This window comes from Carcharhinus amblyrhynchos, chromosome 14 (assembly GCF_965287045.1).
Source record: "Carcharhinus amblyrhynchos chromosome 14, sCarAmb.v2.hapA, whole genome shotgun sequence".
Classification (NCBI taxonomy): domain Eukaryota; kingdom Metazoa; phylum Chordata; class Chondrichthyes; order Carcharhiniformes; family Carcharhinidae; genus Carcharhinus; species Carcharhinus amblyrhynchos.
The window spans coordinates 41681509-41704850 of record NC_137337.1 but is presented as its reverse complement, the minus strand read 5'-3'; the positions used below and the strand labels follow the sequence as shown (position 1 = coordinate 41704850).

The following is a 23342-nucleotide window of genomic DNA, read 5'->3' as shown; positions in this document are numbered from 1 at the left end:
TTTGAAAAAGAGAAAATTAAACAAATCAACATTTTGATAATTGAAATTGTATTTTTTATCAATATTGTCAATTGTCAATATTAATCTATAGTGGTATCTGGCGATAGCAGCATCCTGAGTAAGGCTAGAATTCAAAATTTTACTGAGCAAACAGTAGCTACCGAATTCTTATCCTATACTGGAACAATTACAAATAGAAAATATATTTAATTCTCGGACTGCACACAGATCATAAGATCAAGTGGGAGAGAAAGATAATCCCGTTTGGGAAAATGTTGCAATAATATTTATTCCACAAATAAAGGGGGACTACTGACCATCAACAGTATAAAGTAAAATGCCCAGGTTTTTTTTCTGGAATGGAGCAAACATAACAAATACTTTTATTGCCAGCACATTTTCATACAAAACCAATTCTCTTTTCTAATCGTTTGGTAGGTTTCTTTTGCGTGGTTAAAGAAATGTCCACCGAGGTGGTGTTGTGTGTGATTGCCATGTAACAGGTAGGATGCCTGAGCAGCTACGAATCTGTATTCCACACCAGTGAGCTTTGTTTTTCTGGTGCCGCAGAAAGCTCAGCAGCAGTTAGCAGATGATGGTTGCTATGGTTACCACTGGCACTGGCTGCCGCTGAAAGCTGTCGCAGCTGTTTGGATTTATTTTCGACTACCGGTAGCTCATGGGGAGCTGGTTCCATTCAGCTTATTAACTCAGGTGGAAGCACCTCCACATCGCCTGTGCATGGAATAACATTTACATCACGTAGCAGTAATCCCCACATGTGTAGTATACTGTTACTTATATTTCAATTCTCCCATGACAGAAATATTTTTATACTTGAAATGGTAAGCTGTTTCATTTAGCAGGAACGCTGACCTGTATTTCAATCAGAGATGCGGACCTGGTCAGAGTTTAACTTATCACACAAAAGTTGTTGTTGTACACAGTGGGCTCTTATTCTGCTGAGAGATTTGACTATACATTGCCTTGTATATATACTGCGGTATCAACATGTGCTTCCCCGCAGTGCAATAAGTAACAACAATTAAAAGAAAAGTGCTTATTTGGAAAGTATTCCAAGTATCGTGTTAGGATGCATTCTGTACAATTTCACTGATTGCTTACAGTGTGGTCAGGAGCTGATAAGCTATTGTTCTGGATTCTCCTAACAGCACAGAATTCAATGATGCCAAAACATTGCCACAGCACAGAAATAAGGAACATTCTTTTCTAATCAGCGCTATACTGTTTCAACAGAATTGATGTCAATTAAATTTTCATAATTTCCTTTAAATGGGCAATTTAGATTTACATAATGATAAATACATACGTTAACTTGGTAATTACCTTTGGTAAATCCGCAACAGCAATGTAACTGGCCCCTGGAAAATTTGTACCATCTTCTTCATTTTGGACTGCCTCTTGCGACTGGAAAAAAAAATAGGAAGTATTGATCAGAATCACTGAACTTATCTGAGAAAGAACTACTCATGGTGTGCAAGCAAAGGCAAGCCTATATCTGTCCACTGCTTTTAAATATTTACAAACCACATGGTCATTTAATTGCTCAGTAGTTACCAAAATTAATCCCATTTATTTTGTCCCCATTTTTGGATCCAATGACATACTGAGAGCTTGCAGATCTGCACAAACCACAATATATGAGACTCCTGGGGTTTGATGGACTGGCAGAGCTTTAGAACATCATCTTTCATGTCTGGGAACTGGGCTCAGTTCCAGTCAGATGTAGGAAAGGATAGTTTCCTCCTTTCTGACCGCCATTCAGCACTATGAGGCAATTTCAATTCCAACCTCAGAAGACATGAGATCGTGGGCACAAAAAAAACCAAGAACTGCATTTCGATCTAATTGCCGCATTTAAAATGAGACCAGCTCCTCCTCCTTTCCTTCATTATGTTTTTAAACATTTTAATGGTAGACATTAGAACATACACACACCACATTCCTACTCCTCAGTCAACAAAAATTAGGACTCTAGGTTCACAGCTTTCCACAAAAAGGCATAGATTCAAAACAGACCTAGCAAATCAAAACAAGGCATCCATGAAGTGCTCCAACAAAAACAGAAGAATGCTGGAAAGTCTCAGCAGGTCTGACAGCATCTGTGCACAGAGAGTAAGGCTAACATTGAGTCTAGATGATCTTTCAGCTTGATTCTCTCTCCACAGATGCTGTCAGACCTACTGTGTTTATCCAATCAGCAACAGCAGTAATGTTTTCAACCCCAAACTATAACCTCATGACTCATCATATCTCTCCCTCTACCATTACCATGAAGCAAGAGAATCAATCCTGGAAGAGTGCAGGAGAGCACGCCAGGAACAACACCAGACTTACCTAAAAATTAAGGTGGCAAATCTGATGAAGCTACATCACAGGACTACTTGTGTGCCAAACAGCCATATCAGCATGCTTCAGACAAAAGTTGAGCGATCCCATGACCAACAGATCAGATTAAAGTTCTGCAGTCCTGCCCCATCCAATCATGAAAGGTAGTGAACAATTTGAACAACTAACCAAAGGAGGCAGCTCCCCATCCTCAGCCCAGCACATCAGTGTGAAAGACAAGGCTGAAGTATTTGCAGGTATCTTCAGCCTAAGTTAATGAGTGGATGATCCAACACTGCCTTCTCCTGAGAACTTCAACATCACCAGATACCAATCTTCAACCAATCTGATTCATTCCACTTGATATCAAGAAACTGCTGAAGGAACTGGGTACTGCAAAGACGATGAGCCCTGACAACATCCCATCAAGAGTACTGAACAGTTGTGTTACAGAACTAGTCACGACCCTAGTTAAACTATTCTAGTACAACTACAACATAGGCAACTGCCCAGCAACGGGTGGCATAGTGGCACAGTGGTTCGCACTTTTGCTTCGCAGTGCCAGGGATCCAGGTTCGATGCCTGCCTTGGGTGACTGTGTGCAGTTTGCACATTCTCCTCATGGCTACATTCGTTTCTCAGGGTGCTCTGGTTTCCTCCCACAGTCCAAAGATGTGCAGGTTTGGTGGATTGGCCATGCTAAATTGCCCCATGGTGTCCACACATCTGTAGGTTAGGTGGATTATCCATGGTATTGCGCAGGGTTGCTGGGATAGAGGGAGGGGTGGTCGTGGTGGTGGTGGTGGTGATGATGGTCGGGGTAAGATGATCTTTCGGAGGACCTTACCATGTCAGTTCTATACATATTTCTGGCTTTCCCTGCAACCTCCTGTAAATATAAAGATCATTGAGTTTCTATTGAAAGTGAAATTCTTTGCATTGTTTTCTGATTACTTTTATCCTGGATCACACTAACTACTTTTTAATAACGGAAACACAGCGCTCTGTGAAACTTTAGTAGTTGGTTAGAACATATAGAAAGACACAGAAAAAATAAAAACAGTAATTCCTCCTTTATATAAGGTATAGTTCCACTGTCTATTGTAGTTTTATATAAATTACAGCATAACGAAGAACAGAGAAATCAATAGGATTATTTTAGAAAATAAACTGAATTATATACTGACAATGAAATACGTTTCCCAAGAGTGGTGTTAAGTCACTTAGTAAAACCTTCAGCCGACAGTCTGCTGATTGCAGCTGTTTTCTCATCAACCAAGTCCAGTTGCTGATCTACCATCATCTCACTGCAATATTCATGCTTAATCCACGTCTTCTCTTATCCCTACACAATCTCCTCTCACACTCGCCGCAATATCCTTTCACCCTTCATCACAATTTTCTCTCACCTCTCCCCAGCACAATGTCGCACTCTCCTCTCACTACCGCCACAATGTCCTTTCTTACTCCATCGCAATGCTTACTCTTACCCCTCCAATGAAATGTCTTGTCTTACCTCCAGAGCAATGTTCTCTCTCACTACTTACCTAAATGCCCTCTCTTACTTCAGTTTCCCAGGCGTGCAATGCCTTCTCTTACTCCCATAGCAATATCCTATCTTACTCTACCATAACTGTCCTCTCTTACCCCCACAATGTCTTCTCTTACCGCCAAGGCAACGTCCTGTCTGACCCTAATGCAATGTCCTCCCTTACCCTTACTCTCGCTGCAACATTTTCTTACTCACCCTTACTCCACAACCTACCTATCCCACCACGGTGTCCTCTCTTTCTCCTTCCCTCCACGATAATCAACCTCCACCACTCCCAATTGCCAGAGAACATCCTCAGGGGTCACAAACTGAGGTTGCCTACTACTGGTTTTCCCACCCAGCTGCAGTTCCAGCTGCCAATTTGGCCAATTTCACCTCCTGATTCTTAACGTGTCAGGTTCTATACATATTTCTGGCTTTCCTGCAATCTCCCTGTAAATATAAAGACCGTTGAGTTTCTACTGAAAGTGAAATTCTTTGCATTGGTTTCTGATTACTTTTAACCTGGAGCGCACTAACTACTTTTTAATGACGGAAACACAGAGCTCTGTGAAACAATAATAGTTGGCTAGAAGACTTAGAAAACATGGAAAAAATAAGAACAGTAATTCCTCTTTTATATAAGGTATAGCTCCACTGTCTTTCATAGTATTATATAAATGACAGCATAATGAAGAACATAGAAGTCAACAGGATTCTTTTGGAAAATAAACTGAATTATGTACTGATAATGAAGTAGATACTAGCAAACTTTTATGGGAAGAGCAATGCCCAAGTAAGTACTAAGCATAAAATTGACTGATTCTGGCTATATCCCAAGCAATTTATTTAGAAGTAATTTTAAAGTATAACTTTTCAAAGTAAATGCAGAGTTATCAATTTCAGAGAAGCAAACATGGGGTAACTTTTAAAAAGTGAATGAATTGTTTCAGGTAATTTAAATGCACATCCAGAAGTTCGCTTGGAGTTGCTGTTACATCTTTTGGTCCCCAGAATTTATAAATAATTACACGTCAGATTCAAAATGCTGGGGCTTCATTCAGTGTATTCTTTTCAGCTCTTCTTGTGGATGGAGAACTAATAGATTGATTTATTACTACACAACACACAACTACAGTGCAGCAGTGAAGTACGGCACCCCTGAATATTGTTAGGATGATGGAGAAAAAAAACTCCGGAATTATACATGGAGATATCGGATTTTAAAAAATAGCCACATTTTAGATTTGAAAAATGCATGATGGCACAGTGGTTAACACTGCTACCTCACAGAGTCAGTGACCCGGGTTCAATTCCCACTTCAGGTCACCCCGTGTCTGTGTGGGTTTTCTCCAGGTGCTCTGGTTTCCTCTTCCAAAGATGTGTGTTAGGTTGACTGCAACCTAAAATTTTCCCTTAGTGTCAGACGGGCTAGCAGGGTAAATACGAGCGGTTACATGGATAAGGCCTGGGTGTGATTGCTGTTGGTGCAGGCTCAAAGGGCCATATGGCCTCCTTCTGCTCTGTAGGGATCTTATGATTCCATAAAAATGGACGCAGACCCCGAAGATGGCTGAGAATGCACATAGGCACTGACAGGAATGGCTGCAGGGCATTTCTCTAAGAAACAATGGAACCTCTTCCCCTGTGGTTCCAGACAAGGCAATTCTAAAGAAATCCAAGACTGATTATCATCTCTGGTAAGGATAAAGGATTATAAATGCGATCTCATCCTAAGAGCCTGGGTATAATTGTCTAGACTGCCTAGTAGACTCCAATTCAAATACACAAAGACAGGGCAGCACAATGGCACAGTGGTTAGCACTGCTGCCTCACATGTTCGATTCCCGGCTTGGGTCATTGTCTGTGTGGAGTTTGCACATTCTACCACTATATCTGTGGATTTCCTCTGGGTGCTTTGTTTTCCTGCCACAGTCCAAAGATGTGTGGGTTAGGTGGATTGACCATGCTAATTTGCCCTTTAGTGTCGGGGGACCAGCTAGGGTAAATGCATTGGGTTATGGGGATACAGCCTGGGTGGGATTGTGATCGGTGCAGACTCAATGGGTCAAATGGTCTCCTTCTGCACTATAGGACTCTAAGAAAAGCTAGCCAAGAAAGCTGCCCAGTGTCTGTCTGTGGGTGTGTGTGTGATGTGACAAAAGCAGCTGGAAGGTGGAGGTACCCCAGCTGGACAGGGACAAATCAAGGGGTCTTATCCAGATCAACAACTTTTGGGGAACTTCATCTGAAGCTGGTCATATATATTCACATAACAGGGGAAGCAATAGCTTAGTGGTATTATCACTAGACTATTAATCCAGTAACTCAGCTAATGTTCTAAAGACACAAGTTCAAATCCCGCCATGGCAGATGGTGGAATTTGAATTCAGTAAAAAAAACTTGGAATTAAGAATTTACTGATGACCATGAAACCATTGTCAATTGTTACATAAACCCATCTGGTTCACTAATGTCCTTTAGAGAAGGAAATCTGTTGTTCTCTTGGACTGGCCTACACATGACTCCAGAGCCACAGCAACATGGTGGACTCTCAACTGCCCTCTGGCAACAAGGGGTTGGCAACAAATGCTGGCCAACTAGTAATGCCCATGTCCCATGAATGAATAAAAAAATGCTTCCTAGCAATGAATAAAGTATCATTCACTCTTTATTTAAAGAAATAGCTTGTGCCTCTATATCATTTTAACTGTTCCAATCATTAGCTTGTTTTCTAAATTAAAGAAAATTAATAAATCAACTTTTACAAATAACATCGACACCTTAAAAGTCAAGACATAGCTTGTTTTATTTTCGCAGATTATTATTCACATTATGGCTTATTTGGTAATATATTGTGAGCAGAAATTTCTACATTCAAAGGGTGGTGAATGTGTGGAGTCACTACCACAGAATGAGGCCAAGATGTCTGATTTCAAGAAAAAGCTGGATATAGCGACTAGGGCTAAAGACATCAAAGGAAAATGGAAGGGGGAGGGAGAAAGAATCAAGATATGGAATTTGATGATCACCCATGATCAAAATGAATGGCAGAGCAGGCTGGAAGGGCTGAATGGCCTATTCCTGCTTCTAGTTTTTATGTTTCTATCTCTTTAAGAGGATTTTCTTGACTGTCTGTACATGTATTTTTATAAATCCATGTCCCCTTGGGTAATGCGGTGATGATGGTGTTGACTCATGAAGTTCAAAGAATTTCTTAAATTGTCTGTAAATGAATTGGCTTCCATTGTCACATTTTTTCAAGAATCTTTCACTCAGTGAACAGAACTCTTACTGCTGAGATGACTGCGGCAGCTCTCAATTCTCTCACATTTACAATAAAAGGGAACTTTGAGCAGTCATCTGCTACTATGAGACACCGTTCTTGATTGTGCATGTGAGTAGATTGGCTCCCACAGTTTCTCATGGTCCATGTGGCATTTCAGTCACTTGTCTTCTCTTTCTACTGTACATTTCTGTACTTCAGCCACATATTGCAAGTAGACAGCATTCTTTCAGTGTCTTTGAAGAAGTAGCCAATCCAGTACACTGCTCACCTGTCTCTCAGCTTAAACTTTTCCATTCCAATATGGCCTTCATTTATCTTCTGGAGAAACCCATCCTGCATCATTTTGGGCTTCTGGATCGACTAGTAGAATGCCATCTCCAATAGACCAGTACTACCGGATTGCTGGCTGTGTTTGCGGTATCTTAGGCTATCCCTGGGTCACTTGCTGAAACAGTATCTGTAACTCTCCACTTTTGCTGGTATCATATCTAATTTGACTCAGTTCTGCTGCTGTTACATTCACTCCATGATGGTGCTTTATACATAGAACTTTTATCTTATGTTTCTCTTGCGGCAACAACCGAGACATCTGCAAACAAAATTTCCCTGTTAATGCTTGAATATCAGAATGAAATCATAATTCTGAGGCCTCAAGGATAACCCCAGCAGTCTTGCTGGAACTCCACACAGATTCATCTTGTAGATGTGAACGATGATCATTCTGTATTAACTTTCTCCCATTGAGAAAAGGATGGAATTTCTCACATTCATACATGACTGCCAAAAGCTCTTTCTCTGTTGGCATATCTGATTTCAGCTAATGTTATGGAGTTTTGGATCAAGTGCTTTTGGTTTTCTCTCTTGCACTAGAGCTGCTTCCAGTCCTTTTGTAGCATCTACCTGCAGAGAGACAGATTTCTTTCTGCTGTGGTATGACAGACTTGTCTCCTTGCATACTACTTCTTTGGGTTTTTTGAAACTCATCCCATATGATCAGACCGTCTCCTTTCTGATTGGTTTGGTTCACTTTAAGGCCAAAAGGTAGATGCAGAAATTTATACCAATCAAAGGGTGCATTGAATGTTGTCAACAGCAAAGATTCCTCATCAAGATTCACATTTCAGCTTCATCGACCTTACTGAAAACTTTTGCCTTGAATAGAGAGTGGGTATGATCTCATTCAGTGTTGGAATAGGAGATATCCATGAAGTGGAGATGCCGGCATTAGACTGGGGTGGACACAGTAAGAGGTCTCACAACACCAGGTTAAAGTCCAACAGGTTTATTTGGAATCACAAGTTTTCGGAGCGTTGCTCCTTTATCAGGTGAGAAATAGGAAAGTTACAATCTGGTTAGGGACTGTTAATATTTAAATAAGAACTCTGAATAATCAACTATAAACCTGACACAAGTGCTCACATCTTTAAACAAAAGCAAATTTTATTCCATGTCAATAAAGAATTGAGCAAAGTAGACACTGTTAATTTAACACTATTGCTTATAAAGACTTTTGCTATAAACTCAGTTATATTTTCTCTTTCTCCTCAAGTGTTTCCTTATATTATGAAACTTTAAGGTTCATTCACTTTTGCAGGGACCAACTCAAAAGGTATATCATCACTCTCCAGAATTCAACCTGATTTCTCTTCAGTGTCCCAGCTATTCACCAAGGTACAAGATTTCATGGGGGTCTTTCCATTAGCTTTTGGCTGAGCAATTCTCCAACACTGGATTCCACAGCTCAAGCACAGATCTCACTATGACTCCTGCGTAGTGGCTTAAAACATCAGAAAACACCCTTAGTTTCCAATAGCCTGGTTTCAAACTGTAAGCAAGCTGATTATTTCCAGAGCTTCAATTGTAACAAGGTTAACTGCCTTTCACTGAGGATTACTGGAGGTTTCTTCCTTTAGTTTCAAGGTAAAAAAAACTTCCAGTCATTTTTCCCCCCTTTCCAACTTTGTCTTATATTGAATACCAGCTCACAATCACATGCTGAGTCATCAATGATAGATCTAGAATTTACTCTACTTCAGGTGTAGATCTGGCTTCATTTCTCAGTTTGCAAGTTGCTAGAAGCTGTACAACACCCAAAACTAACGTAGTCTTTTGATGCTTCACTCAACCAGTATTGCCTGCTGACTATGCCCACACTGAATTCACAATGAAAACTCAAAGAATCTCACTAAGCTCCATCCAACTCCCTGCCTATATGATACACATGGCCTGTCCCAAGGTAGAAATGCAAATTAACTACATTTCTATACTAATATTTTCCATATTTTGGGAAACCATAAATAACATCATTTCACTGGATTAACTGCAGAAGTCACATCTCTTTTTCTTTATATCTAAGTACGCCCACCTATTGTTTTATGAGCTTACCTTTCTAGATGTCACCCTTTTAAGTCAACATGGCCCCAACCTTTTGTGTGAAATAAACTCCAAGCTTGTTTGAATTGCATTCACTTCAGGGTTATTACCAGTTTCTCAACCTGATACTCTCACATTTTCTACAATTAAAACTTTAATTCTCAAAATTAAAAATTATATAATAAAACATATGAATTACGAATGAGGTATTCACAACAGTAGTCACAGAATCCATACAGTGCAAAAGGAGGCCATTCAGCCCTTCAAGCCTTCACTGACAACAATCCCACCCAAGCCCTATCTCCACGAATTTACCCAGCTAATCCCTCTAACACTAAGGAGTAATTTAGTATTGCCAATCCACCTGACCTGCACATCTTTGGACCATGGGAGAAAACCTCCCATGGAGTTCCCAAAGGAAATCCACGCAGACATAAGGAGAATGTGCAAACTCCACACAGACAGTGACCTGAGGCCAGAATTGAATCTGGTCCCTGGTGCTGTGAGGTAGCAATGCTAACTAAAGTGCCACCATGTCAACCAGTATTCATTCCTCTTTATTGCTTGATTAAGATCTTTGGGATCCAGGCAATTTTTAGCAGTTTGTTTGGCTTCTCTCTCATAATGATGGAATTTACCCAATCTGGCGGCTCTGCAACTGTGATCATCTTTTCTTCCCTCTCTTGGAGCTCTCTTTCGAGCTTTCCTTTCAACTTAATTTGTGTTTTACCTCTGGGGTGAATCACTGGTTTCATGGGTGGATAAATAGTGACATAATACTCAAATTCTTCAAAGCAGACAACCATTCCATCAAAACACTCTGGATACATTTGAACCAAATCTTCCTTGCTTCTAATTGGAGGGTACTTTTCAATGGGCATTACTTTCCACCTCAGTGCCGCCTCCTTCATCTAATTGGTTACTGTAATAAGCTGAAACTCTGAAAATGCTCAAGGACAGGATAGTACGAAAATCTGTTTCTGGGACTGTATGTTCTCTATAGTTAACATCTTTTCCTTGTGTATCCCTCTGATTAGGATTGTTCTGGGCTATCAAATCTCATTTATACTTTATGTCATTAGCATTACGTTGCTCGGTTTCAGAGAGCCTTTTCTTTTCAGAGTGCCCATTTTCTTTCAAAATTTCAACAATGATCTAGAACAATCGGAGAGGAACAATGTTACTCTGTGCTCTGTTATCAAACTTTATTTCTCACACTCTTCCTGATCTGATTGGTTACACAAGTTTATTTTCTCTGCTGCAACCAGCCATTTCATGCAATTGTATCATTCTTATTATGTGCTCAAACTCATCATCACGTTTCAGGCTGTGGATGTTTTGGTTTCTTTTATTTTTCATTTATCCTTTGCTCTGTCACTGGGAACTCATGTACCATTGACTTTCTTTGTTCTGCGCATCTTTTTTCAGTCGTTGCACTTCTCAAAAGATCTGCAGTTTAATATTTTTATGAGACATTTCCTTTTGCCTGTGAGCTCACATTGTCGTCGCAGCTCTTGGCACATCTTTCTCTCTGTATGATGTGCATTCTTTCGTTGCTGTTTCACTGCATCAACCCTTCTGAATGCCTTTCTTTGGAGTTAACTGAAAGTTAGCCGTTTGAGTGGTCAGCATCTTTATCTCTTTACTCATGCTCTGGCACTGATTGCAACCTGCAATATTGTGAGCTTATTCTTTCCAATCAATTCCTTTTTGTACTTCAGGTTGTGCAGAGACCCAAATGAATTGACCTTTTCATCTGTCTCAGAAAATTTACATTTTCTGGCTGAGTTTATCAATCTTGTTACGAAATTGTCAACAGACTCACCCGATGCTTGCCTCGGGCTTTAAAATTTGCGTCAGATATATGGTGATTTGACTTTGATTTGAGACCTCTGCTGAATTTTTCCTAAATTGCATCTGGGTTTGTGCCGTCATCTTCACTCAGCTTCTAGCTTTTAAACTGATTTAACCCTTTCTTTCCAGCCCACAAATAAAATGCAGCTGATCCTTTGCTCTTCACTCGTGCCTTTTAGAAAATTATGCAATGCCAACCCATATTTATATTTAAACTTTTCTAATGCCTCTCTACCATCACCAGCCTCCTGATTTATCATGGGCTGTGTTTATCACTGCAGCAGCCATTTTATTTTTGCAAGCTTCATTCAATTTTCCTCTCTCTGCCACTAAGTTGTGTTGATTTTCAAATTTGGTACTAAATTTGTTTAAAAAGTTTGGGTTTTCACTCACAGCCAACGTCATTGTCACCACTTTATGCCTTCTTGCTCCCCCAAGCTAGAATTAATCACACTTCAAACTCAAAACATGCAAGAGCTTCAAGGAGTGTATTTATTTTCAGCTGGAAGACTAAAGACTGATGCATTGTTACTTGCCACATGACAGCAAGGCAGCAGAGAAATGTGGGACCCTGGGATATATATTCACATAACAATTAGATGTTAACTCTTTCAGAATGATAAAACAATATAACCGTTTGCCAGATTCTCAAAATGTGTGATCAGTATGTTTTCAGACCAAATGTCTCAATTTTCCTTCTCTGATGACTATTTGCTAAGATTTCATACTTCTAAAAACTACTTCACAATTAACAGTACAATGTTTTCTAACTAGCAAGCTCGAGTTCCACCCATATTTCAAAGGAGCAATATAATTGAACTGCACACTAGATACACGTTCAAATTCTGGCTAAGTTGTCAGCACTGTAGAATCCAGAAACATTTAAATTCATTTTATATTAAGAAACGCAATGTGCTGTTTTGACATGTTTCTGGCAGCAACAAGTAGGGTTCCGTTTACTCCAGGGACCATTACTTACCCTGAGCTGATACATTTCAAAAATAGCAACTTCATTTTGCTAATCTGTGTTTCAATCACATACACCAACAATTGACCTTAAACAATCATCAACAACTCTTTTCATAAATTCTGTTCTGGCAAGAGAATGATCAAAAATTTCCACCTTCGCTAATGAAGTGTGCAGTTAATGTGGAACAAGGAAGTTTTCTATTTATTTTGGAACACATATATAGGACTCAACTGAAGTCAAAATGTTATACAGGTAAATACTGATGTTGCTATTGCATCTGCTTTTCTAATCAGTAATGTTTGGCTAAGGGTGCTACTGGATGGCTCATGACTTGAAACAAGCTAGAGCAGCAGCATCTCATCTTCTTTCAACTTTAGATTTTGACTTTTTCCTCTATCTTTAACCTCCTTTTCTTTTCTCTTTTATTCCATACGTGTAATGTGTCAATGCAAAACATCCCCTTCCCCTCTCACATCAGGCCACTGCCTTTTATTCTTAAAGTTGTTAGTTTTTGTCACAGTTTCTACATTCTCCCTTCTCTTCTTGAAGAAGAGTCAATGAACCCAAACCGTGAACTCTGTCCCTCTCCTGACAGATGCTGGCAGACACGATGAGTTTTTCCAGCATCCTCTGTTCTAATTATTGCAAAAGCATGGTTATGTATAATTTTTACAGCTGACTTTTGACCATTGGAAACAACATATTTATGCAATCATTTCTATTAAGTTATTAGGGAGAAGAGGCTGAAATGTTTTCCTGAGCTGAATTCTTGCTGGAGTTCAAGGGATTAAGAACCATGGCCAAATTTTCCGACTAGCGTGGGAACCACTGTGTCTGATGCTGACCTGTCAGCAAACTGCGCACTTACCTGGTTATATTTAAAAGCACCCAATTTCTGATGTAGCAGCAAGAGAGACCAGTAAAGAGAATCAGCACAGAAGACACACTATTTTTATGGCACTTGCAACTGTATGTTAAGTTTCATTGTCCGGTGTCAATGTTAGTGAATGGGTGTGTGGATGAACTGTTTTCACGAATTCTGATCTGACAAGAGATTGATCCTTCCTCCACCCACAACTATATGTATGCATGTACGCACACATATTAAAACCTCGTATCTGAAACATTAAGCACTTGTGCCAGGCTCAACTGGAGCATTGCAGCAGGCCAAGGGTGGACATCCGGGCATAAAAGAAATGCTTTTGCAATCTTCTGCTTAAGGCATGCAACATATTGTGTGTTATCTGCAACTTTAAGACTTGAATAGCTGTAAAGACTCACATTCTAATCAGTATTCTGTAAACTGAGTGTGTGCCCTTACATGCCCTGACAAAGGGGCAAAGCCCCGAAAGCGAATGGCGTTTGTTACCAAATAAACCTGTTGGACTTTAACCTGGTGTTGTGAGACTTCTTACTGTGTTATCTCTCACTTTCAGGGGAGCTCAAAGATGGTGGCCTGAGAATTTGAGAGACAGAGAGTTCGGGGGGGTGGGGAGGCATGATCTCAAATTAAAGTTAAACACTCCCCCGCTCCCACAGCAGGCACCCGAAGGAACACCTCAAACCCTCAACCAGAGAAGGATAACCTTCCTCCCAATACTTCATGAACAGCCCCCCATCCACATCATTGTTAGCATCAGGGTGACTGAGAATCTTCCCAGCGCAAATCCCATTTTGGTCCTCTCATCAGAGTGGGATTTGCCTCAGCGGTGAGCAAGCCTTGAAAATCCTTTCCCCCCACAAGAATCTTAAAGTGCTTCATAGGCCAGCATGCGGAAAGCAAACACTAAACTGGAGTAGGACAATTAGGAGGGGTGGCCAAAAGCTCAGATGGAGGTGTGTTCACAGAAAGCTTATAAAGGAAGAGATGGAAATGGAGTGTTTTAGGGAAGGAAATCTAGAGATTAGGATAGAAATGGCTGAAGACTAGCAAAAGTGCTGATCAAAGGCTGAATTCACAAAAGGCCTCTGTCATAGGAATAAATATTCATAAGAGGACTGGTAGTGAAGAAAGGTCCTTGACCTGAAACATGAACTCTGTTTCTCTCTCCACAGATGCTGCCAGATCAGCGCTATTTGTCATCAGGTATATGGACATAGACAACTGCTATCCACAGACTAGCCAATATAAGCGTAAAATTAACTTCATACTAAACACCCACCCACAACTATGCACATGTACACACATATTAAAACCTCATATTAGAGACAATAAGAAACAATAAACAGGTTGTTTTAAACTGCTTATTGTTCATTTGTTTGAATTATGATACCATTCAAACCTCTTGAAAAGATCACTGTCTTATAATCACTCACTGATATTCATTATCCTTGATGTAATATCCCCTATTTAATACACAATAACTGCATCATTTCCTCGAACCCAGATGTAGATTATCATTTAATAAATTTGCAATGATTATGTTGTGATTGTTAATACTTCAGTAGTCTTAAGAAGGTGATACATGGGGTGCCCTTAGTCATGTTTGTCCATGACATCAAACAGCAGGAGAAAGATAAAACACCATACATGTTCTTTAGCTGCATTTTTTACATTGTTGTGCATGAGCCATCGGCCTGAATTTTAGGCCTGGCAGGAGAGTGTGACTGGCGGAAACGGAAGCTGATGTGAAATTCACTCCTGCCCACAATCAGCACCTGGCATCGATCTCACATCGTCTGGCCAGTTAACTGCTGGCCAGCATGAAACGTGCACCAAGAATGGTTAAGCGCTGCTGGCAGGGCCAGGAGGAGGGCAGGTGCCAAGAGGAATAAGGGTGCTGGCGGGGGGGTTTAAAAGGAGCTTCCAGAAGGCTGAGAATCAGTTTTCAGCAGCCTCAGGAAATTGCTTTGAATTTTTCTGATTAATGTTGTTCAGTGATTGTGCCGTTGGTGCTGCAATGCGTCATCCATACGCGAAGTCCATGCCAGGTGGGATAAAAATGCCCAGAGTCAGGTTGCTCTTCTGATGAGTGCTGGCAGGTTCTGTTTGGAGGCAGTCAATGCCCCAAGTGACATCTTGTTGCTGCCAGATGAAAACAGGAGGCCACCTCTCTTAACAAAGGAGGCCTGGACGGACGTGGCAGGGCAGGTAGGTGGATATGACATCGTACAAAGGGCCTACATCTGCTGCAGGAAGAGGTTCAATTATCTTCTTCACCCTGCCAGGGTGAGCACTAAATCCAGATGGAACTGTGGAGAGAGATCTTTGTGGATGGCAGCACTTGTTACTGCTCTAGGGTGTGAAACACAATAAGAAGTCTGACAACACCAGGTTTAAGTCCAACCGATTTATTTGATAGTAAACTCGCAAGCTTTCGGGGAATGAGAGTTCTCCATTCACCTGACGAAGGGGCAAACCCTGAAAGCTTGCGGGTTTACTATCAAATAAATCGGTTGGACTTAAACCTGGTGTTGTGGGACTTCTTACTGTGTTTACCCCAGTCCAACGCCGGCATCTCCACATCTAGGGTGTGAAATGCAGACTGTAAACTGGCACGCATTCCTGTGCCTCAAAAGACCAAAATGCTGGCAGGTATGTAAGGATGAGGTGAAGCAATGTGATGGGTGTTTTTTTTGGGGGGTTGGGGGGAGGCTAGTACGTTCTGGTATGTAGACGGGGTACAAACGAAGGCACCTTACAGGAGGAGTCACAATGTGCAGGAACGAGGACAGACAGCTGGAGGTGTCCCAAATCTTCTGCTGTTAAATCAGGCGTGGAAGCAAGTGCTGGAGTTGGTGGAGGAGAGGGGCAGGAATCTCAGAGGAGGCTAAGAGTCCAGTGGACAACACAGAGATGGGGGGAGCGTATGAGAGATATAGGGCAATGGTTGTAAGACTGACGTGTGAAATTCACTAATCCCCATTGATTACCACTTGAGTCTTTGCTCAGTGAGATGTCCATTCTGAAAAGCAATCATACTGCATGCACTGAATTCTTAATGTTGTTCGAGATCGACACTTCTTCTTTCTCCTGTGAATGGAACATCCTCATGACTGCAGAGGGGACCCAAGGACCCTACCTTGACCTCACAGAATGACCAGCAGCCAGATGCTCTTGAATCTCATCCTCTCTCTGCACCATTCACCAGCGCAGATACAGGCATATCGGTGGGCATTTGCATTTCGAAGAAGATGGTAGCGCACAGTGGTAAAGGTGTGTCATACCCACCTGAGGGAGAGGCAGAGAATCCACAGGGTGCAGTAAGTTGGAAGATTTCTGGAGTCCAGAATGATTCTGAGTCCAAGGAAGATGATGCTCTTCTGAGGTCGTCAAACAAGCGGCGGATGTTGAATGCCCAGATCAATGCATCTGAAAACCTAGCAGAAATCCCCGAGAGTCTACATACCATGCGGAGTGTAAGCACTGTACACAGAGTGGTAAGTGTCATGGAAAGGCAGTTCTGGGAATTCAGTCAGGGGTTTCTGAGGGTATGCACAGACCTGTGAGCTCACACACTGATGGTGACCACACCAGGTCACTGCCAGTGTGAGAGATGAATGAGGCACCTAGTGAGACCGCTAGGTGCCCATCTACCAATGGTGAACAGGGTGATTCAAACGAACCTCATGTTGGCAGCTCCATGCAGGTGGGGGTTCCTCTCACTGCATTCCTGATCATGGCAGCAGGTCCTCTGCTCCTCTGCCAGTGACCATCACATCTGATGAGAAATCAACAACTGAAGTGTGCATAACCACGGCTTTGGACTTTGTCACCCAACGGGGTCTACACAGGCCAGAGGACAGCTGCTAGGATCATCAACGCTGATGGGCATCAGAGTCAAGAGGCTGCCAGTGAGGGAGGAGCACCAAAATGGAGAGCTTGCAAGCAGAAATTTAAGTCATTATAATCACATGAGGTGTCTCACAGGTGATTCTTTTTTCAGTGATATGTGTACAATGGTGCCTCTTGCTTTCAATATGAAAATGCTACATCATCTGAAATGGTCTTAGTGTGCTTCCATCAATTGTTAAGGCAGAGGCTTGGGAGATGTGTGACATATATAATGAGCGACAAAGTTTCTTTCAAACGTTAAGGCCAGAAGTGGAGGGTGACTGGAGTACCACATCAGCACTAATCAGCGTTTCCCTTGCCACCATTTTGACTCCTTGCTTTGGATTCCTAACTGCAAGTCCTCTGAATCAAGGCCTCACTGATCTCCCTGCTTCCTATTAGCAAACTTGAATTGAGATCTTGCTCTTCTGGAGCTGTTCAGACTCCTCAGGCTCAGCACCGGAAACATCCTCTGCACCCTCTGGAACAGCAAATAGTTTTCATGTGCTAATCAATCCCCCCTTGAAAGAGCCAATTATGCAGGGCACAGCAGACTATTTCAATAAGGGAGACACATTCCAAAGAATATTGCAATGATCCCTTGAGTGGTCCAGGTAACAAAACCGCATCTTGAGTAGGCCTAATGTCCTCAAATATTGCCCTTGTGGAGGCATAACTGCGGTTGTAGTTCTCCATGGCTGCAGTCCTTGGGTTCCTTAGTGGCGTTGTCTGCCACCTTTTCAGCAGATAGCCTCACTCCCGCAGTAGCCAGCCATCCAAATGTGCTGGTGTAGTGAAAAGCCTTGGCAGGATGTAAGTATCTTGGCAGCTTCCTGGTACCTGGCGCAAATCTGCAGCATCACACATTTGTGGTTATATGCAATCTGGATGTTTAGAAAATGGAAGCCCTTTGTATTGTCAAAGGCACCCAGCTCCACTGCGAGCACTGTTTATAGGGACATGCGTGCAGTTACAGCTCCCTGAATTTGGGAAAATCCTGCAATTGCAGCAAAGCCTCTGGCTCGCTCTGCCTGGCCTCTTCTATTCTGGTGTGAATGAAAGTGTTGACGCTTTGGAACAGAGAATTTGCTGCAGTTATGAACAATAGAAAGTGGGATTCCACATTGATCTACCACTGACTCCTGGAATGAACCTGAGACATAAAAGTTCAGGGCTACTGTCACTACATAGTTGGAGGCTATTCTAGGGCCAATCATCTTACAGATTGAGATGAAGGTGTTTCTGGACAGACAGAGCTTTCTTCACCACTGAATTTCTGATATGTCCAGGTAACATAACTGCTTCCTGTACATTGTTCTTCTGGGCATTGGTGCCTTCTCCGGACTCTTCTGCCCTGCAAATCCTGCTGGCCCTCCACCCCTTCTGGTTGTGCCACTCAATCCACAGGGCAGATTCTGAGACAGTGCCTGTGGGCAATTGGCCTCCTCTTCCTTCAGACTTCTCCTCCTCCTCTTCTGAGCACATCTCTCCAGCAGAGTATGCAATCCCCATGTTTGTCCAAATAGTTGCACAGGCTTCTGCACTAAAGAGGCCAGTCTGTGGAAAGCCTCTGCAAATGCTTAGCAATCACTGAATTATCCAAAACACCCAAAAAATACAGAAATGATCTCTAAATCAGCTACATGCAACTCACAGAAAAACTAGCTCCTCACCGTCTTCTGGGCCTTTTATCCAACCCTGGATGTAGAATGAAGGCTGCTTGGTTGGTTGACCCATGCGCCGAGCATAAACGTACATAGGCTACTGAAGATCGTTGTCAATTGGTCTTTAAATGGGCTTAATTAGCTCTTTAACTGTTAGTGGGCACGTTTCCAACATCCTCAGGTGCCTGTGCTATTCAAAATAGAGTATGGTGCTCTCCTAATACATTATGTCCTCACTTAAAGTTGTAATTACACATATGAGAGAAGCAACTTTAAATGAATCATAGGTTCCCATAAGAATCAATGTTAAAACAGGCATTTGGTTCCTTTCTCGATAAACCCAAGCTGAAATACTATACTGTTACATATGCAGTACTGTGCATTCCTAGCTAAAGTAACTTGTAAAATGAATCTATAAATATAAAAGAAATACTGTATAAACACAAATGAGATGACACTAATCAGTTTCTCTTTCTTTTTAGGTAGTCCTTCATGTTCAACGAGACTTGCTTCAACTTCAGTTTGACAGATTCTTGCAATGCATGATCCCAAGACTCTTATGTGGGGCAGGTATTGCTTGGAGGGTCAGTTAGATGAGTTGTTTGAAGGTTTCTGCACTCTCTCCATTGCCTTGAGTTCGTCTCTGCATCTCCTGGTCGAGTATTTCTATACTTGGTGCCTACCTAACTGATGTTAGTTGGTCACCATGAATCAGCAGAGATATCTGACCTCTTCATGCATCGTAGACATCCCTAAAGTGTTTAAGTGCAGATGGCTTTCAGTGGTTTGCACCTCGATGCTGACTCCAACATTTCAAGAAGCCAGCACACCACCACTTTCTCAAGGGCAATTAGGGACGGGCAATAAATACTGGTCTAGCCAGAGACATCCACATCCCATAAGCACATTTTAAAAAATAATCCTGGAAAAGTTGTTTCTGAATTTTTGAAAAACATAATTTTGAATCCTTTGACATCACTTTATGATGATAAGAAATGGCTCAGAATAAAATAAAGCACTGACACATGATGATGACACAAATATGACATAAAATCAGTATTGAAAACATAAATTGGGGAATACTATCTCTAATCTGGAACTATACAATACAGTTTTCAGCAATCTGCTTTCTGGTTATGTACATTTGACCCTCTTCTATGATATCTGAACAGTAAGCATGTCATCTGTTCAGAGAAGATAACATTCTTTATTTGAAAGACAAATGTAAACAGTGTGTCTGAAATAGTGAAGGACTACACTGGTACATCAAGTAATCAGTGCACATTAATTTTGGCTTGATATTTTAGCATTTTCTTAACAAAGAGGCAGCACAGTGGCACAGTAGTTAGCACTGCTGCATCACAGCTCCAGGAACCTGGGTTCGATTCCTGGCTTGGGTCACTATCTGTGTGGAGTTTGCACATTCTTCTCGTGACTGCATGGGTTTCCTCTGGGTGTTCCGGGTTCCTCCCACAATCCAAAGATGTGCAGGTTAAGTTGATTGACCATGCAAAATTGCCCCTTAGTGTCCCAGGATGAGTGCGTTAGAGCGATTAGTGGGCTAAGTATGTGGGATTACAGGGATAGTACCTGGGTGGCATTGTTGTCAGTGCAGACTCGATGGGTGGAAGGGCCTCCTTCTGCACTGTAGGGTTTCTATGAATCTAAATAATTTGTAATAAAATTGCAACTGCTACATAAAATGTTTTCATTTTATTTTAACCCTGTCTCAGTTTCTTTCAAAAAAAACCAAGCACTCCTGGCAAGCTATCATTGGCCCCAAATTTCCCAAGAGCTTCCCAAAGTATTGCTCAGACTCCAGCAGAGCTCACACACAAATGGCAAGGACTAAATTGTGAAAGGTCTCTGACATTTCCAACATTTTCCCGCCTTCTTTATAAGCGTCGGAACCTGTGAAAATGCCATCAGAGCTGCTGTGGGGGTTTAGAGCTCTTATACCAGAAGTTCCCTCTTTCAGACCTCAAATGGGGCCTAGCTTATTGCTGGAAGTTGGTATGTCCAATAAAATGAGTGTAAAGTGCCCAGACGACCATCCCATCAGCAGCCAGGCAAGAAACGTACCCAAAAGATGGACATGAATAGAAAGTTCCTCATATGTGATAACAGTGGCAGTGGACAAAGGAAATATGGATGGAGTTGTGAAAAAGGGAGATACCATCTCAAAATGACAAAAAGCCACCAGATCTTCTGACTGCATGGATGAGCATTTATTGGAAATGCATCTGCAGTAGCACAAGCACCCACAAGCTGCATACAAATATGATGCTCTCTAAATGATCCCATAAACTCTGATGAAGCCTGCAGTGCAAGATGCTGGCAGATGTTACTGTCATGGTCACAGCCTGCGGATTTTGAGGACTGAAGTGATAGGCTTGCTATCATGTTTTTCATCACACTTGACCTTGGATGCCTACAGATGATAACTGAGCCAACTTTCTTTTGACGAGGGCATGTGTTCTTAAAAGATGCTCTCAGGAAGAATTTATTTTATTGTGAATCAGGACAATTCTTGTAACTAACTAACCAAGTTTTGTTGCAGTCAATGCAATGCCCAATTTTTCTCTCCGATTGCCAGTATTTTAACCATTCCCCATCTGTCCTACAGGTGTTATTGATCTATTGCTGAGACACACAGCTATGGGCACCAAACACCTTCTCACAATTTGCCCAAGTGGCCAATGCTTATGTGTAAGCTGCAACAGAATGAAGAGATAGGCTATCCTACTGCTGGAGCATCAGAGCAAGGGCTTCTGCTGTTCTCACACGTGCTTACAGCAAAGCTGGTTAGCAAGGTAGAGCAGGAAATTAGCAGATTTCCCCTCTGCTATCTCAGGAACACAGTGATGAAATTTCATCATTCCCTGATCTTTTCCTGGATGTCATCAGCTAATTCTCAGCACACTACTGTACCTGCCACCTACCTGATTGTTGACAATTGCAATTTTTTAATAAACTCACTTAACGGTTGGGAGCGCCTGCATAACCTAATCCTTTATTTCCAAATCATTTCAATACTTGTATTGATTTTCATTTGAAGCATTCACCAAAGCTTTACCTGGCAGTAGAGATTTATTTTCTGTTTCCATTTTAACATTTCAGTCAAACTACGAAATCAAATATGGGCTAAGTTGAATAACAATTCCTCTTGAACTTTAAAACCTTTACTCACAAGTACTTGTTATGAAGGGTGATATATATATATATATATATATATATATATATAACATATAAAGCAGTCATTGATTCATGAAATAAGAAAATGTTGCAAAACGGAACATTAAATATAAGCTCCTTTCCCCAGTGGCTGAGTTGCAGACTGAAGTAGATTGTTAGCTCATGCATTTTGGCATTAGTCCAGATTTCAGCAAAGGGAAAAGGAAACGATCTGTGTTTGCAGAAAAGAGGTGGACTTCAGCTTGTTCACTCAGCACTGCCAATTCAATGAAATATATTTCAATGTAGTGTGATTGGCCACAGAAGTTACATATTCCCCCGGTGTTGGTGAGGGAAGAAAGGCATTTTTTTCAGCAGGAAGAGAAAAAAACTAGATGGGCAGTAGGAATGGAGGGGGTTAGTGGTGTCTGAAAAAGGAAGAAAGGTCAATGTAAAAAGATGGGAAAAGAAATGTTAAGAGAGTTCTTTGCATAAATCTTATTGACTAATAAAATGCCACTCTTTACTTGGACATTCCTGTCCAAAACACGCTTCTTTTTTTAAACTTCCTTTCCTTCACACTTGGGATTATGATTTTTTTTGCATTGTCAGCTGTGCCTTCACTAAAGCATGGGCTGTGCATTGGATTGACGCCCACATGTTAATAATGGACTCTGCACATTGTGATGAAGTAATAATTGGGACTGCTAATTGAACTCACTATGCACTTAATTCTGGCAGACTTGTAATTATCACCACACAGCTGCATGCCAGAGCCCTTACCAGTTGTCACGTTGAAACATGTACCTAATGAGTTAAACCTTAGATAACCTGTTTTTAAAAAATGGCACATCAACACAAGTTACAAAGAACCTAATGAGTCATCACACTAACAGCTACGTACACTATTTTTTCAATTAGCAACACATTTCAAGGCACAATAGTCTGATTCCACAATCAGTGCATTTTCAAGCTAAAACACAAACCCTTCAGTTGTTAATTATGCCTGTTCCAAGTACAGGAAACCAGTCTGGCCCACACCCCATTTTTTTTCTATGCAGTGGTTGTGATGAATGCACTGCAGATGAGAGACCACCCCAAGGGCTATCTGGAACAAAGCCAGCAGGAAAGGAAAAATAGATTTCCACTGTACTTAAAGCAAGCATGCCTGTATTTGGTAGAAGATAGTATTCTGTTGAAAAGGAACAGAACCATACTGCTGCTTTATGTACACAATTCAGTCATTTAGCCCGTCATATAAAGTTACCTTCTGAAATATAGGTTATGCATCAAAGCTGCAATGCAATCTATAAACAAACTGTTATTTCCATGAATATTCCATTTGGTTTTAACAAACAGAATCA

The 23342-nt window shown here is 41.3% G+C and overlaps 1 protein-coding gene across 2 annotated transcripts in view; it reads right to left on the bottom strand.

The window, feature by feature from the left end:
- Window positions 1–23342, bottom strand: part of kiaa0586 (KIAA0586 ortholog) — a 541997-nt gene that overhangs the window by 130880 nt on the left and 387775 nt on the right. For both annotated transcript variants that reach the window (XM_080202790.1, XM_080202791.1), the window contains exon 20: window positions 1348–1428. In XM_080202790.1, the coding sequence (XP_080058916.1) occupies window positions 1348–1428 (81 nt within the window). The remainder of the gene's footprint in view (window positions 1–1347; window positions 1429–23342) is intronic.